This window comes from Aulonocara stuartgranti (assembly GCF_965226115.1).
Source record: "Aulonocara stuartgranti genome assembly, chromosome: 9".
NCBI classification, from domain to species: Eukaryota; Metazoa; Chordata; class Actinopteri; order Cichliformes; family Cichlidae; genus Aulonocara; species Aulonocara stuartgranti.
This window is the reverse complement of record NC_138960.1, coordinates 19,329,543-19,347,556: the sequence shown is the minus strand read 5'-3', so window position 1 is coordinate 19,347,556 and position 18,014 is coordinate 19,329,543. Positions and strand designations below refer to the sequence as shown.

Genomic DNA, 18,014 nt, shown 5'->3' with positions numbered 1-18,014 from the left:
TTCAGCAGAATAATGCGCTCTGGCACAAAGCAAAAATTGGTCAGGAATGATTTGAGGAGTACAACAATTAGTTTGAGGTGTTGGCTTGCCATCCAAATTCCCCAGATTTCAATTCAATTGAGCATCTGTGGCATGTGCTGGAGAAACAAGGATCTGTTGCTAACATCTTGGTGCCAGATACCACAGCACATCTTCAAGGCTCTAGTGGAGTCCATGCCTCGATGGGTCAGGCCTGTTTTGGTAGCAAAAGTAATTTGATGCTTGGTTTGTGTTTTTTATGTTTTTGAACTTATGTTAATCTTTTGAGTTAGCTCTAAGCTGTGTATCGTATTTACTCAGTTACAGATAGATGACAGATACATATACAGCTGTGCATTTAATGTCTGCCTCCATGTGTCTCCATGATTTTGTCTTCAGCTTTCACAATTTAACAACTTGGAGGGATATCATTAAGGGACAGGTAGGTTGGGATTGATGAAATCATCATTTAAAAGCTATGTATTTACGCAGGATATATTTTTCGGATATTAAAATTTGCGTGATCATCTGAAACATAATGCCACAGCAGCAGTCTCATTATATCTTGACAGTTTTGATATTGAAATTAATATTCATAATGTAATTGTTGCTCAAACTCATCAGTAGGACATATAAATCACACTTATTTCTAGATTTTTGCCCTGTGGATAAAAATAAAAGTCTTCATCCTTTTGCTTTCCATCTGCCAAAGTAAAGTTAATAGTCCCATTATAGTTAATGGATTGTTCTCATAGTTTATCCAGGGCATCCTTTTGCCTCTCCATTGTCTTTGGTTTCTGGGAAGCTGCTAATGGGACGCCAGCAAAGGATTAGGTAAACTGTTATGACTAAAAACAAAAGAGTGTCCTGTTAACAACAACAGCAAACAGACAGGAGAAGAATGACAAGGAAAGAATAAACAAATAAGCACAGACATTTTCACTTTGTCACAAAAATGTAATACAAAGAATGAAAGTTTGAAGAATAGAATCTGATATGTATTTTTCAAACTTTGTGTTTTAAGTTATTTAGGTATTACAAAACGGGGTGATTAAATGCAACGCGAATAAATCTGTTATGCAGTAAATGCAAAACTAATCAGCTGCTGCTAACAGCCACTTTACTGCCTTACCTTAAAGGAGGGTGTAATCAGTGTAAGTGCAAGCAAAGTGGATTTGGACTCCCAAGTGCTTTCTAATCAGCCTAGATCAAGTTCGCATGAACATATGATTGAATGCTTTTGTTGCACACGTTCTTTCCTAACCACAGACACGCTGCCGCACCTGAGCCCAAGTGAAAAAACCTTCCCCATTAGATTCAACTATTTTTAATACTTGCTTTTTGTTGCAAAAGCAATACACTGTTCAATGGTTAAAACAGATTTGTTTTCAACATGATATATGGATATAATGGATAACACACATGCATGCGCTTTGCTGACTGATCCTGCAGAGAAACAGGAAGGAAATGTTTGCTTATGCACAATCAGCTGATGACCGCAACAATGTTTCCTGTTCTAATGACCTTCTGACTGTACTGCAGGTCCACTGTCAGGCTGCAGTAACGTCTGTAGTGTATGAATGAGCCATTCATAGTGGCTTGCTGGAAAATGAGGATATCCACAGATGATTTATCAGAAGAAAGCAAGCTCAGCCAAGGGCATGATTTACCCAAATACCAGTCTGTTAATCTGTCTGCAGCCATAACACACCAACACAGAGCCGTCAAAGTATAGCGGTCTCAGTTTGAGGGTGACAGATGGTCACATGCTGCCATCAGCTGGTCAAAACATATACAGCACTTTTGCTGGTTGTATAAAAATGACTACTTACTGCAGTCATCCGTAAATAAGTCAGTGTTAATGGGTTAAAAATCTTTTTAAAGGCTACGCAATTAGCTTGAACACTAAGTAACTTGAGGGATATTTCTCCAGGCTTCTCGAAGAGCATTCAAAGCTCTTCTTTGGATGTTGGCTGCCTTTTACTCTGTTTTCTGTCCAGATGATCCTACACTGCTTTAGTAATGCTAAGGTCCGAGCTCTGGAGAGGCCAGTCCATCACTGATAGTGTTCCAATGTTCAGCATTGGTAGAGTGTTACGGATCATTGTCATGCTGAAAAATGCCAAACACCTTCCAGATGGTATTGCATGATGGATCAAAATCTGATTGTACTTTAATGCATTTACAGTTTTATCAGTTTTGACAAGATCCCCAACACCACTGGCTGAAATGCAGCCCCAAACCATGACAAAGTCTCCACCGTGTTTTACACATCGCTATGAATAACTGTTCGTATTAATCACTAAACCTGATGGTTCATGATTTTTGCTCTAGTTCTTGTGTAAATTGGCATACGTCATTCTTTTCTCTTTAATTCCTTGATTAAGAAAGGCTTCCTGACAGCCATCTTTCCACTGAGACCATTTCTGGTGTGTTGACAGGGCGCACACAGCTAAAGGGGAGGACAAAACAAAGACGAGGGTGACACTACACACAACATAACAAGGGGATATGACGCTCGAAACAGCCGTTTCGACACTGTGCTGAACTTCTTAAGCGGGGATGTTTCCAAACGCTTCTCCGAAGCGTGAGTCAAAACACCCAGATCACGTGACCACGCCTAGGATTTGGTGATCCAGTTCCTGCTTCTAGACATATCCAAGCGCAAACTCCCATTTTTTATTAACCAGAATCATTTGGACTTGTAATTACTGAATCAATGTTTTTTGAAGCGACAATTTTAATTAAATACGCGCATGCGTAAAAGAAAACAATACTCTATTTCATGGATTGTGAAAACTAGACAGAAGATTCTAGACTATCTAGAACACTATATAAGTATACAAAACCTATGTAATTTATATATCACAATATATAAATATCTTTTTTGAATGATTACTAGAATATAGATTGAAGAAAGCAAGAAGGAAAGAGACTGGTGGGTGAGCTCCATTCACTCCTATAAGCAGAAAGAGAGAGAGTTGCACACTTTCAACAGAAAATGTCATTTGTGGCATTAAGTGACTCCTCAATATATTTTTTTGGGGGGGGGAGGGGGGGGGGCGCTTTAAAAAAAAAAAAAATTTCTCAAAAACAACTGGAGTTATGCAGGTTCACTATAACCAAAACTCCAGGCTCACACTGAGTAAAACACAGTGTTACAATATGGAAAATCCATAGCAGTGTAAAGTTCGGGAAAGCTCCCTCATGGTTAGAGGTTGCTAAGCAGAGGATGAGTTAAACATGCCTGAAATGTATTTTTCCGATTGGTCAGAAAATGTGATCGACGTTAACTCCCAGAAAACTCAAACAAATATATCCAAAGTTTGAGGGCTGTGAGCAAAAAAACGAAGACAGCTGAACCCAAAACAGCTGTAATCCTGTGTGACTATTACAGTAAATACGGCAGTGTTTTCCCTCTGTTTTACTTAATGAATAGATTTATGGTGAAGAACGCGAACGTTAACAGATGGAGAATTTTGCTGATGACTACAGTCACAGATTGCGGTGTTTAACAGTCTCAGATTTTTTTTTCCTTGTTTTGGGGGAGATTTCTCCAAAACGTGATGATCAATTACTGACGGTTTGGTATAATAAGTAGCTTTGTTTGGAATCGTGCAGGGTTTGCCTGCGTCGTTGTTTCACAGAAAAATATCGAGATGTGGCGATAGCAAAGTGGGCCAGCAGGTGTCACTGTTGAGATGGAGTTCAGTGTTTCACGAAGCCTTGCTTTGCCCATCACTAGGGATGGGAAACGGGTGGGAACACAGATGTCAACAATCAAGAGAGACAAGACAGGACAAGAAGTTGAATCACAGACAGATAAAAAAAACTACAGACAAGGCATGAGAAGACAGAGGAAGCATGAAAACTAAAACGAGGGACAGAATACAAAACAGCCTTAACTGAGAACAGGTCAGTAAAAATAAGAAGACCTCAAGCTAGAAACACAAAACACAGAGAGAAAACTAATGAGAACCAGAACTACAGGCTAATCACTGAGGAATTACAACTAACTTGACACAAAGGGATATGAGACAAGAGACAAAAATGGCACTAGACCAGTCATGGAAATTCAAGGGATACAAGGATCAGAAATAAACTAAAACCCCAGATCTAGATGTGAAACAAACCCTTTGAATATCAATATACAGAAGAAATCCTGAAAATTAACAAAACTGAAAACACTGCATCCTAAACAGAGGGATCCTAACATCAACAAACTGGGATTAATTGATTTCATCTCAGGTTCCGTGTCAGTGTTTTGGTGGGTTAAACAGCCTTACATACTTTAACATGATAAACTAATTATTTTTTTCCACAAGAGCTTGGTCTATACATTTAATTTTTAAGCAACATAAGGAACACTACACTGTTTTGGGGTTTGTTTGTTTTGTTTTGTTTTTAGTTAGTGTTATCATTTTATTGCCATTATCGAGACACTGCAGGCCCATAGAAGTACAAGGCACTGTAGTTGATGTGTTTTCTTTTTTTACGTTTGCGCTCTTATGTCTTCCACTTGTTCAGTTTCCTCAACTTTTTTGAGGAAACACTGAACAGCATGCCGAAATCTGCCAGATTATCTGCTAAAAACTCTTTGGGAATAACCATTTGTGGCTAATAATAATATTAATATTTTATACCAGTGGAACTGTCTCTCATGGCATTTTTTTTTTGGCAAATTCAAACACAAATTATGTGTTCAAGCTACAGGCCGCTATTAACAAAGTGCTTAAAGATGCAACTAAAAACGGTTTCTTTGCTAAACTGATGTCATGTGTGGACACAACACCCTTGAGTTAGGTGCCTGATTCATAGGTCTGTGTCAAGTTGTTCAACCAATCAGGACTGGACTGAAAACAAGTGACAAAAAACTTCGAGTGTCTGGCTACGTCGAAGCAAACTGTATATAAATGAGGTAGGCTAAATGCTTTTTCATATATTATTCAGAAAATAACCTATGAAAGCCTATGTAGAGAAGTAAAATATAAAGCTATAAAAGACTGCTGTTATCGTTATTGTTGTTGTTGTTGTTATTATTATTAGTGGTAGTACGCCTTTGTCACCAAGATTGCGCAAGAACTGACCGAATATCGCAGCACTAGGAGGAGTGAATAAACTGAGATCTTTTTAGAGCCTCGAGAAAAGAATAAAAGAAAAACCTGTTTCAATTTCCTTCCTCGGACCTGCCCACCCGTGCCTGCAGCCCACCTTCACGAATCGAGCACACCTATTAGGGGATGAGACTCAAACTTCCACGTTAACCAATCAGCTTTCTCGTTCACCGACGGCCTAGCAGTTGATTGGTTGAAAATCCAGCTTGTCAAGTCTGACTGCACTTGGACATTTCCGCCTTGTTATGTTTTTTTTTTTTTAACTACAGGGGCTTCCTATGAACATTGTGGGCTTCGTGTGGAGGTGAATCAGTGATCAGTAACTAATTTCGGGTTTTGATGAGGTACTTGAGTCTCGGTGACTTCTGAAATCCAGAGACATGTCGTCTTTAAGGTAAGCAGACTTTACATAAACCTCAAAATCCCTCAGTCTGAAAGTTTTTGAGTTTGTGTTAAGGCTGCATGATCGATAAATAAATAAAATTACGTCGGGTTATTTATTAATACGTTACGTTAGACTAGATTGTTGTTGATAATATTTTCTTTGCTGCGGGTTGTTGGAAGTTGAAAGAGTTTTCTGTTAAGTTACAGTTGTGTAATTGCGTGTTTTGCCATATCACTCCTGTGTTGCTGATTGTGACATTAAGTCTGCTTTCTCAACATCCCAGAAATGTCTTCCGGCGCAGCTGGTCTTGTGATGAAAAGCTGGAGGGAAAAGTTGTTGTCATCACTGGAGCAAACACTGGCATCGGCAAAGAAACTGCCATTGATCTGGCAAAGAGAGGTTCGTCTGACTGAAATCATGAAATTTTAAACCTTTCTTAACTCTCAACTGTTTTTTTTAAAGTGGGGATTATTTGTGTTACGTATCAGGATATGGAATTAGGAGGAAAAGGGAAATATTAGCAGGAAATGTTGACTTTTAGATGCACAGATAAAAGACTACAATGAAGTAAACCTTGGAGGAAACTCGTTCAAACCCCACATAGAAAGGCCTCACCTGACCAGCAGGTTCAAGGTCAGGACCTTCTTGCTGTGAGGCCACATTTGGATCCATTGCACACTCTGCTGCCTCTAAATTGGTTGCAGGTGCGGACGTGAATTTGGTTAAGATAGATGGATGGATGTTTCTGGCCATCCGTTGAGTATAAATCCATCCAGGGCATGGCGTGCCTCTCACCCTGTTCCCCCATAACCCTGAAGTGGATCAGCAATGGGGATCATAGTTACACACAAGATTTTGATAGTCCTAAAAGTTGGGAAATAATTTTTTTTACTGCTGACAGTGTGTGCTTGTGTTAGATGCCTGTCTAGGGTTTACCCTGCCCTATGTCAGTTTGGACAGTCTCAATAGCAGTTGCCTCTGCCACCATGAGTCCTCCCTAGTTATTGCTAAGCTCCAATATAACCGCGCCGTGCCATCAAGAAAATGATTACGATAAAAACAGTTTATTTAAACACAGATCTGCCAGTATTGATTCTCCTGTAGATAAATTATAAGGAAGGCTAACACAAGTTCTATTGTTCTGTGTAAATTCTGAGCATGACTCAGGCGTGGCAATCCTCCACTCCCATGATGTTGGTATCATTGTCGTGCAACATGTGGCTGTCAGGAAAAGTAGCTGAGTAATGGAACAATTTGGAACCAGTTCCTGATTTAGCTCTTTAGGCACAGTTCTTGTTTGATATAGTAAAATACAAGGACAAAATGAACTCAGACACAGAGCATGAAGCAATGTGTTAGTGTGTCTTAATTAGAAGAAAAAATGAATAGTCGTGGACAATTATTCAACATTAAGAAGCTGAATTTTTGCACCTACCTTAGTGGGTCTTCTTACAGTCATTTTATGAAATTGTCTTGTTTTGTCAGAACAAAAAAATTAGTTACACACAGCCATTCACTCTTATAATGAAAAGGCTGTTTTCAGTGGTCACTTTAGTAGCTACACCTGTTCAAGTGCTTTTTCAAGCAAATATCTAATAAGCCAGTAACATGGCAGACAGCAGTATTAATGTTAATTAATATTTAAAAAAGTATTTTTGTATGTGGACATGGCTGAAAAGGCCAACTTTGGTATGTGGTGTAACAGGAGAATTACACAATTAAGGTTCTGCCCAGAAATTAGCAATTGTGTGCTTTTCATTTCGACAACAGTGTCTGAATAATGTTTAATCTGGGAAGGGTTAAAACGCCATTTCCAAACAATACGAAGTCCCTTATTTTATACTGAGAAAGATTATTAAAAAATATTCAGGACAGTTGCCAATTTTCTCAGGAGTGGATGTCCCAGAAAATTAGCGCCAAGGTTCAGTTCAGTTCTTTTTTTATTTCAAACATATACATTCACCAACGTTTCATAAAATCATTCCATACAGTTGTTTGAAAAGGAGTAGGCAGAAGTATATACTTATTTTGCCCTACCCCCTCAGGTTTACATCCTCATCATCTAAATTTGAACAACAAAAACGTATACAATGCCTTCAACTTAGAACATAACATCTCAAAAAAATATTTTCACATGTTCAACTAAAACTATATTTAGATTTGCTAATTTGCAGAAGAAAATAAACATGAGTTTGACTGCTGTCTTGGGTTAATTGCATTTTCTTGATTCTTATACTTATTTAATATTTCTTTTTTGAGTTGTATTTTAAACTGGTTTATATCACTAGTGACCTTTATTTCTTCTTTTAACTCGTTCCAGATTTTAACTCCCGCTATTGAAATAGACATCCTTTTCAATGTTGTTCTTACTCTTTGTAATTTTAAATTCCACTTCCCTCTAAAATTATACCTCCCTTCTCTTTCTAAGAACCATTTACTTATTTCGATTGGGAGCATCCCTTTCCTTACCTTATATATTATTTGCACTGTTTTAAACTTCACCAGATCCTGGAATTTTATAGCTTGCATCCTAATAAAGAGTGCATTTGTGTGAGCCCTATACCCCTCCTGATTTATTAGTCTAATGGCCCTTTTCTGCATTATGATTATAGTCTGAATATTACTTGTATATGGCGACCGTGGCTCAGGGGGTTGGGAAGCGCATCTGTAACCGGAAGGTCGCCGGTTCAATCCCCGGGCTCTCTGTCCTGGTCGTTGTGTCCTTGGGCAAGACACTTTACCCTACCGCCTACTGGCGCTATATAAGTCCAATCCATTATTATTATTATTATATGTATTTCCCCAAACCTCTACACAATAACTCATGTATGGTAATAGTAAAGCACAATATAACATATACAATGTTTTCCTATCCAGAAACTGTTTTACTTTCCCCAAGACAGCAATGCCCCGTGCTAACTTTCCCCTCACATAAGTGATGTGTGATTTCCAACAGGCCTTTTGATCAGTGATCACACCAAGAAATCTTATGGCATTAACCCTTTCTAGATATATATTATCGACACAAATTTCAATGTTAATGTTTTTCTTATAGTTTCCGAGTAACATAAATTTTGTTTTATTTAAATTTAAGGACAATTTGTTTCTATCAAACCACTTGTTTAATATCTTCAACTCCTGTGTGATCACCTCCGGTCATGCAAGGTCATGCAAAGCTCAGAGAAATTGCAAAAAACCCAAGAGCTACATCTCCAACTCTGTGTTTCTTTGCTAGACATGCTGTGGTGCTGCTTGTTTGTCGGTCTTTCTGCCTGTTACTTTAAAAAAAAAAAAATCTTGCTTTTGCAGTTCACTATATGTACTACAAAAGCATACGTGACTATATGTGCCTTTGGGTATCTCAGACAGATTAGTTTCAGTTTTTTTTGTGTGTTTGTCTTTTCCGAGAAATGTGGTTGTTTCTGATATCTTAAGTGATTATTGGTCTTTCTTACTGTCCCCATTAAAAGCTTCGCAAGTTATGAAAAATGTAATGTGCACATTTTGTCATGAGAGGGCACTCTCCACCCACTGAACTACACCTTGCTTTTATGTATTTTCGCCATGCATTCAGTGCATGTGCTGTTTTAACTCCCGTCTTTTATTTTTCTTTGTAGGGGCAGAAAAGGTGATCATAGCATGCAGGGACATGGAGAAAGCAAACGCAGCCGTGAAAGACATCATCGAAAGCTCAGGCAATGAACATGTCATTTGCATGAAACTTGATTTGTCAGACAGCAAGTCTATACGAGAATTTGCTGAAGCCATCAACAAAGGTAAAATGATTTTCTGGCTAAAGAAACATCCATGTGAACACACATGAAAAGTTGCATATTTTTAACCCCCCCCCCCCCCCTTATTTTTTTCTTTTACTTTTTTCTACAGACGAGCCAAAGCTGAACATCCTCATCAACAATGCAGGTGTGATGGTCTGTCCCTTTGGGAAAACAGCTGATGGTTTTGAGATGCAGATCGGTGTCAATCACCTGGGTAAATAAAATCAGGCCTCAGTCACACCTGGCCTGACTTATACATTAGTACCGACTAATCCTTCTCCAGACTTTTTGATTTGGGGGGAGAGATTTGACAAATGAAGTTGTACCCAAAACAATTAGCACGTCCCAGGACATTTCCAAGATTTCTTTAAATGGGGTGAAAGAAATCAGAAAATAATATCTCAGGTAAAACTCAAACGGAAGCACACAAAACTGGTTGAAAATTCTTTAAAAGGTTTTTAATAGAGTTAATAAATTACAGTCTGCTTATGACAGGAAATATTTAATTTTACTCAGTGGTACAAGTAAATAACAGTGCCTCACATCCTAAATGACTCGAGGAGTGGTAGGCAGTGGCTTCAAACCACTCTGACCCACAGTGCTATGCAAAAGTCTTAACCCACACCTTCCACTTCCACTCCCTTCTATATATTCTTCTCCCAAGGAAGCAGACTTTTGTATTTTTATTATTATTTTTTTGGACCTATAAATCATTCAAATATAAAAACGGACTCAACTTAACAAAGAGCCACTTTCGAATAGTATCTTTTGCCATTTTTTTTTGCAAACAGTCTGTCACAGTAACACATAATTTCTTCCTGTTTTTTAGCTCTATCTGCAACAAAATGCCAAAGATGACACAATTTGACAGGCATAAAATTATATTTGTGTACCAACAAGGTGATTCCCAAACATTTAAAAGTCAAAAACTTACTATGAGCATTGGCCCAAGACGTTTTTTTTATGGTATCGTATGAACTTGAGTGCAATTTCCATCCGTGGCTGCATTAACATGTCAACACAATTTTGAGGGTTGCGTTCAAATTTCAGGTTGGAGTAGTCCCACCCCTTTTGACTTGCCCCTCCCATCAGCTGTCAAATCCTTCAAAAGGTCACAAATGCATAGAATTTTTCAATACTCATTTCGTGATGTTGAAGTTGGATCTGACGCTTTAGCCTAAATGCAACACTTCTTTCATAATCAGCATTTTTATGACTTTACTGCAGAACAGTAAAGTTTAAGCACATGCTTTAGATATGACAGACAGACATGAAGTAAAAGGTCAACTTCCTGCGACAATATGTCCTGATTCCAGCTTTTGGAATCAACTGATTCCGGAACCACTGATCATCAGTTGAAATGTTGTTTCCAACATGAATTTGTGTTAACTTTTAGGCACTTTACCAAGTTAAGGTAAGTATTTTGGTAAGTACAGTATTTCGTAATTAGTGAAGTGTCACTATTTCCAGATACCTTACCCTCACTCTGTTTTCTGAAACTGAAAATTGGATTTTAAAGTCATATTTCCTCCTTCTCCAGGTCACTTCCTGTTGACATATTTGTTGCTTGACCTGATTAAAAAGTCGGCACCAGCTAGGATTATCAATGTATCTTCCATGGCTCACTCCTGGGGCTCCATAAATCTAGAGGACCTCAACAGTGAGAAGCATTACGACAAGAATAAAGCCTATGCTCAAAGCAAGCTAGCCAACGTCCTCTTCACCCGATCACTGGCTAAACGATTAGAAGGTAAATAATGCACCTTACACGCTGTCATTTCTTTCTTTTAATTTGCCAGTTTTCTGTTCAAATCAAATGTATGACTAGTAGCTTTACTGTTGGTGATTTCATTCACTTTTTCCTTACTTTTAGGCACAGGAGTGACGACCTACTCTCTCCATCCTGGAGTTGTTCAGACTGAGTTATGGCGTCATCTGAACGGTGTCCAGCAATTCTTCATGAAGATGGTCAGTCCTTTTACCAAAAACTCTGTCCAGGGAGCGCAGACAACAATTTACTGTGCTGTTGACCCATCATTAGAGAAGGAGAGTGGCGGATACTACAGGTACACTTTTTGCTGTAACACACAGAAATTATATTGCAGCTTGTTACACATAATCTAGTAGCATATTAATACAGTGGCTTTCAACACTTAGTAGTTTTAAACCAATGAAAGGTAAACATGATGTTTAACTCATCAGCTCAGCACCGCAGCAATTTCCTAATGTTGTAAACCTGCTCAACATTTGGCAATAAACCCCATTCTGATTCTGATTCTGATTCTCTGATTCAGAGTAAAGAGTACTTTCTCAGATTTTGCAATCTGGAAACTAAATCAGATGAATAGTAAAGATATTTGCCATGAAGCAGTTATTTAAAGGTGTGAAATATGAAGCGAGATAAATGTCCAGTTAAAGTCAGAGTTTTCTGTGTCCCAAAAGTGTCTCTCTTTTAACCTGGACAAATCACTGTGATGACTTAAGCCGAAGACATGTTCAAGGTTTTAGTGAAAAATGTAATGCATTTAATACCATGTTTTAAATGCAATATAGATTCCCTGGTAGGTGAATACATGTCATATGTGGAACTTAGACGTGAATTACTAACATCACAAATGAAGCTAAGCTGCAACGTTACAGCAGTGTAAACTGTGCACATATTGTCACCTGAATGTGCTTCAATTCATTTGGCAATGCAGAAAACGTATGCATGTTTGTATACTTGATTCAAATCTGCTGCAAAGTCTCATTTTACACTCCTGGCAAAGCAGCTCCTAGAACACAGAATAGAATAGGATTTCCTCATTGTTACAGTAACATTTACAACAAATTAAGTGCAATCTCAAGAGTGTAAAGATCATTAACAGCAGTCTATAAACTGTAAACTATAAACTGTAAAAAAAAAAACTATGTAAGATAAATAATACAAAAGCAACCTGTCTCTATTCTCTCAAATTGCACAACCCCTAATTACACCAATCACATTCAAGTGGACATTGTAGCATTTTAATACTTTTTATAGCTCTGAGAGAAAAACTGCTATTCAGTCCTTCTGTCCTTTCTCTAACTGCACTGTCTGGCAGATGGTAAGAGTTCAGCAAGTAGGTGACCAGGGTGAGATGTATCCATTATGAAATTTTTAGAATCAGAATCACTTTTATTGCCAAGTTTGTACACAGTGTCATGGTGCAAAAAAAAAAAAATATATATATATATATAATATATACAACTCTATATAAATATTACAAATAAGTACACAAAAAAAGAGTGTATATAAACTACCTACAGATATAAATATTATATTAGATATTATAACTATGTTTAATATTTAAAAGACTTAGTATCAAATTAGAGAGCACACATTTGTTAAGATTAAAATGTCCATTCTGCCGCACTAGATCTCAAGTTTAGCAGTTTTTTTGTGGCATTTATCTTGCTTCCTATATTTGAAACAGTGTAACATTTTACTGGGGGGGGGTTAAATCTTCTTTGTACATTTCTGTCACCTTTTATGGTCATTATCTGATAACCAGTGTTGGGGAGTAACGGAATACATGTACCGCCGTTACGTATTTAAAATACAAAATATGAGTAACTGTATTCCGTTACAGTTACCGTTTAAAAAGGTGGTATTCAGAATACAGTTACTTTGTTGAAATAAATGGATTACACTGCGGTACTTTCCTGTTTCATATTGTCGCGGGTCAGGACTGTTTGGGTTTTGTTTGACAGCTACGTTCTGTTGTTCCAGGCGGCAACGTTACGGTTGCCATGGTTACAGGGCGACGCTCGCTCTCTCTCTCTGCGACTGTGTGTTTCCTGGGTGAGAGAGCGCCTTTTCGTTGTTGTTGTTGTTGTTGTTGTGCTAAGCTAACAGGCAGAATGCTACAAGCATAGCTCTAAAGAATGTAGCATCATGGGCAGTGTAGTCCGTGTTGCAGGGAGAATGCACTGCCATACACGTTATGTGTCTGTGAGCGCAAGGAGGGAGAAAAAGGCGAGTGGAAAGGTACGAGTTGTCATCGAGGAAAAACGGGAGCTGGAAACATGTAAATATAATAATAACCACTTCAGCCAAGAAGAGTGCCTGATGAGCCCAGTTGTAAGTAAGCTATTAAGACTCGACTGTACACCGTGTTCGTGTTTTCCTCCGAAAACAATAAGTTCCGTTGGAGCAGTCTTTCAACGCCTCTCTCTGTCTCTTGCAAAGTAAAGTAAAGCTATTTTTCGGCTACGAGCCGACAGGGACCCCGCCGTATTAGTCAGAGGTCCCTTTACTACAGTTCGGAGTCGCGGACCTTCAATAATAGTAATAAATCACACAGCAATAGTACATTCACGTTGTTGTAAAAAGCATGATAATATATTAAGTAATCCAAAGTATTCAGAATACGTTACTGTCATTGAGTAACGTAACGGAATACGTTACAAAATACATTTTGGGGCATGTATTCTGTATTCTGTAATGGAATACATTTTAAAAGTAACCTTCCCAACACTGCTGATAACATCTCGAGTAGGCGGCACCCATAGCGATTATTTTGTGGAGAAGAGCTTGAAGAATGAAGAATGAAACAGCAGTTTTTATGTTAGTGTGCACAGATCCTAAAACAAATATAGTTTGTAACCATCACCTCTATCTGTTATCACTGACTGGGGTTTTAGGCTTTGTCAAGTCAGCTAATGCAAAGAAAACACGACTGTGATGAATTCCCATCTTAGTACAAACCTCTGGACTGGCAGGCATCCATCCATTCGCTTCTGCTTATCCTTTTCAGGATCGCGGGGGGTGCTGGAGCCTATCTCAGCTGTCTTAGGGAGAGAATCGGGGTACACCCTGGACAGGTCGCCAGTCTCTCGCAGGGCTGACAGACAACCAATTGTACAACCAAATTTCCCCTTGTGGGACAATTAAAATATTAAAGGATTATTCTAACCATTCGCACTCACATTCACTCCCACATTCACACCTATGGGCAATTTAGATTGATCATTTAACCTATCCCCACCAACTGCATGTCTTTGGACTGTGGGAGGAAGCTGGTGTACCCGGAGAGAACCCACGCAAACACAGGGACAACATGCAAACTCCAGACAGAAAGACCCCGGCCTGATGGTGGAATTGAACTTAGGACCTTCTTGCTGTGCGGCAGTGCTAACCCACAATTTTCAGGCAAAATATATGAAATAACAGCTTCTCTCCATTAAAGAAAGTCGGAAGCAAAATGAATTATTCAAATGCAACGCAGAACAGAAGGTATTTAAAAACTGCAGGACTGTATTTTTTGATTTTGTTAAATAAATAAAAAAGTGTAGATTATTCTACATTATTTGGTTACAACTGAATATTAAATTCCTAAAACATTTTTAATGGCAAACTTTTGATTCATTGGATGTTCTTCATGCTTGCTAGTGTACAAATTTAGAAAAAGAAGCCACTGTTAATGTTGACTTATAGTCTTTAAGCAACAGTGGCTGACAAGCAGAGTGTTATTTGCTCATAAAATGTTCGTGTTACACAAGTGAACAAAGTGCTTACGTGATACATCCTTGCTTACAGTGACTGTGCTCCTACTAACTGTTCTGCGGCTGCCAAAGACGACAACGTGGGGGAGAAGCTGTGGGAGCTGAGCTGCAGTTTGCTCTCTTTAACGTGGGACTGAGACATTCAGAACTGAAAATAAAATCCTGGCAGTGTATTCTGTTTCTTTATTACCTGATGATTTCATTATAATGTAGGCCACGACAATCTTTAAACACTTCATTTTTATCTCAACAACACAGCTGTAAAACTTTATTCTGCACGCTGCACAGTTCTGACGTTTTATTTGTTCCTTGGAAAGAATTTATTATGGTCACATTTGCCTTTGACTCACACAGTGAAACTGGTAACTACACTGTAATTCTGTGAATAGCAAGTGTAAGATCAGGGGAAAGCTTATAATACTGATTTATAAAAATTAAAAGAAGCTTAAATATTTGGCTTATCAATGTTTAATACAAGGTGTGTAATTAATTGGATAATATCTGCATGATAATTCATAATAGACTGCAGTCTTGTCTACATTGTTTACAAAAACTTTTCTTTTTACTTTCTGACATTAAACAGACTTATGGAGAGCATTCATTTGTTTCTGTCTGCTTTCAAAAAATGTTTAGGTTAATTGTGTTATCGCCAGTATTATATTAGTCAACTGGATCAATATCACCTAAATTTTTACGGCCTCATTAATCCATAAAAGAATTTATAGTCTAGTTTTTTGCAATAAACAGATCTTATAATTGGTAGCTACACACAGTTGTTAATGTAATTTTCTTTACAGTAAGCTTACTGTAAATAACAGTTACTTCACTGTAGATGGACAAACACACAGCAAAAATAAATAAATGTGCAGTAACTACTGTAAATGTAAATTTCTGTGAAATCCCGTCAAAGCAAATTTATAGAAAATGCTGTTTCAGCAGGATGTGCTTACAAAGACGATTCCTGTGAATCCTTTTACAGCTAATTACTTGCATCCATCTGGCAGTAAATTGCTGTAAAATTTACAGCAACCTGTTTACAGTGTGTGACGCTTTCATGATGCTAAAAGTTTAATGGTTATATGTGGCTACAAAAAATTTGTTTTTTCACTTTCAATAAAATAAATTTTAATCAGTATGGCTGTTATGCTTTCATGTCTGATATTGTGTGACAATAAATGTTTTTCTCCAAAAATGAGTGTTCATTTCATTAACCAATAATTGTCATTTTTTTCTGAAAACAGGATAACTATGATCACATGTATTGACAGTTTTGTCAACGAATAAAAATGAGGTCGAATCAGAACTAATTGAGCTGTGTAGAAAATCGGGGCGAGTTTGGAAGTGATCAAATCAGAAGTAATTTCCTTGTTCAGAAAGGTTAGACAGGTGGTGTGCCAAACAGTGATCATCTGCAAGAAAGTGATTGCCACCCACAGGAGCGCGCACAGCTGCTTAAAGCTGTAGCGCCCAGATTACTTACAACTACTTCCGTGCAACTGATATAAGGTGCGGTAAGCTGAACACAGCTTCAACTGTCTGTTTGTTGAAAAATAGTAACGCGACCGCACCGCATTTTCTTGTTAGTAAGGTTAACAGCGTTGTAATGATAGGAATAGTAATTAGTTAGATTACTTGTTACTGTAAAAAGTAATGCCATTAGTAACACCGTTACTTGTAACGCTGTCATTCCCATCACTGGTACCAAGACATTGCCAGCGTTAGACAGTTGTAGCGGGTTATTTGGACTTTCAGTATAATACTGTACAATAGTTAAAAAGCTACTGTCTGTGAACTGCGTGTGCACCAATCATTTTTTTTTTGTTTTTACCTGTGAATCATTCAAATATAAAAACTGACTCAACAAAGAACAACTTTTAAATAGTATCTTAGGCACTTTTTTTGCAAGCAGCCTGTCACAGTAACACATGAGGGGGAGTGCAATTAAAATGGATGGATTTCTAGTGTGGTTCCCCAGCTGCACCAAGGCCGATCAGCAAGCACTCCAGCGGGTGGTGAAAGAAGCTGGCAGAATTATTGGAACAAGTCTGCCAGAGATCAGTAATATCTTCCCCACTCGCTGTCTGAGGAGGGTGCACAGTATCCTGCGGGACCAACATCACCCTGCGCGCCACCTTTTCCATCTGCTGCCCTCAGGGAGAAGGTACAGGTCTATACAGGCCAGAACATCCAGACTGGCCAACAGCCTGTATCCACAGGCTGTGAGGCTCCTGAACTCTCTGCCCCCCTCTCACGGACAATAACCATATCCAACTTCTTAATAGCAATGAACTGGTCTGCATTGGTGCATCATATCTTTATTCTCTTCCCCCTCCTGCCCCCCCCCCCCCCCCTCTTTCTTAAATAGATAACTATCATATCTGATATCATATCTCACAGTACAATAATATTGAATGGGTTGCATTGTTGTATTTTGTCATGTTTCTCAGGTCTTTGTCTGAATTTCTACGAACATTATTGCTAAGGATTGTCTTATTGCATTGGAGTCACACTGGGTTAAATATGTACACTTGGGTTTTAAGGGGTATTTATTATTTTTTTCTTCTTTTTTTTGGGTTGTATGGAAGCCCCAAACGCAATTTCATTGTTCTTGACAATGACAATAAATAAATAAATACTTAAATAAATACTTAAATAAAATGTTGTTTCCAACATTTCCAACCGCAGACAATGAATCCCTGTTAACTGACCATCAACATAATGCAACACTGGACAAACATGAGATGTGTCATCAAAATTTTACACATCACAGGTATGCTCATAGTCCATCCATCCATTTTCTTCCGCTTATCCGGGGCCGGGTCGCGGAGGCAGCAGCCCAAGGAGAGAAGCCCAGACCTCCCTCTCCCCAGCCACCACCTCCAGCTTGTCCGGGGGCAGCCGAGAGATATAATCTCTCCAGCGAATGGCCGAACTTCTCACCCTATCTCTAAGGGAGAGGCCCATTTCCGCCACTTGTATCCGCGATCTCGTTCTTTCGGTCACTACCCACAGCTCGTGACCATAGGTGAGGGTAGGGACGTAGATCGACCAGTAAATTGAGAGCTTCGCTTTTACACTCAGCTCCCTCTTCACCACAACAGACCGGTACAGCGTCCGCGTCACTGCGGCCGCAGCACCAATCCATCTGTCAATCTCCCGCTCCTTTCTCCCGTCACTCATGAACAAGACCCCAAG

At 38.6% G+C, this 18,014-nt stretch overlaps 1 protein-coding gene across 2 annotated transcripts; it reads left to right on the top strand.

Annotated features, from left to right (window-relative positions):
- Window positions 1-3,787: 3,787 nt before the first annotated feature.
- rdh12l (retinol dehydrogenase 12, like) lies at window positions 3,788-16,011 on the top strand. Of its 2 annotated transcripts, none has more exons than XM_082546599.1 (8): window positions 3,788-3,933; window positions 5,402-5,526; window positions 5,801-5,916; window positions 9,135-9,293; window positions 9,403-9,507; window positions 10,834-11,043; window positions 11,167-11,359; window positions 14,854-16,011. In XM_082546599.1, the coding sequence occupies exons 2-8, from the start codon at window positions 5,513-5,515 to the stop codon at window positions 14,954-14,956; spliced, it is 900 nt and encodes a 299-aa protein (XP_082402725.1). In that variant the 5' UTR covers window positions 3,788-3,933; window positions 5,402-5,512; the 3' UTR covers window positions 14,957-16,011. The 2 variants fall into 2 exon arrangements, with proteins under 2 accessions (XP_082402725.1, XP_082402726.1); XM_082546600.1 differs by lacking the exon at window positions 3,788-3,933 and adding an exon at window positions 4,836-4,936.
- Window positions 16,012-18,014: the final 2,003 nt, after the last annotated feature.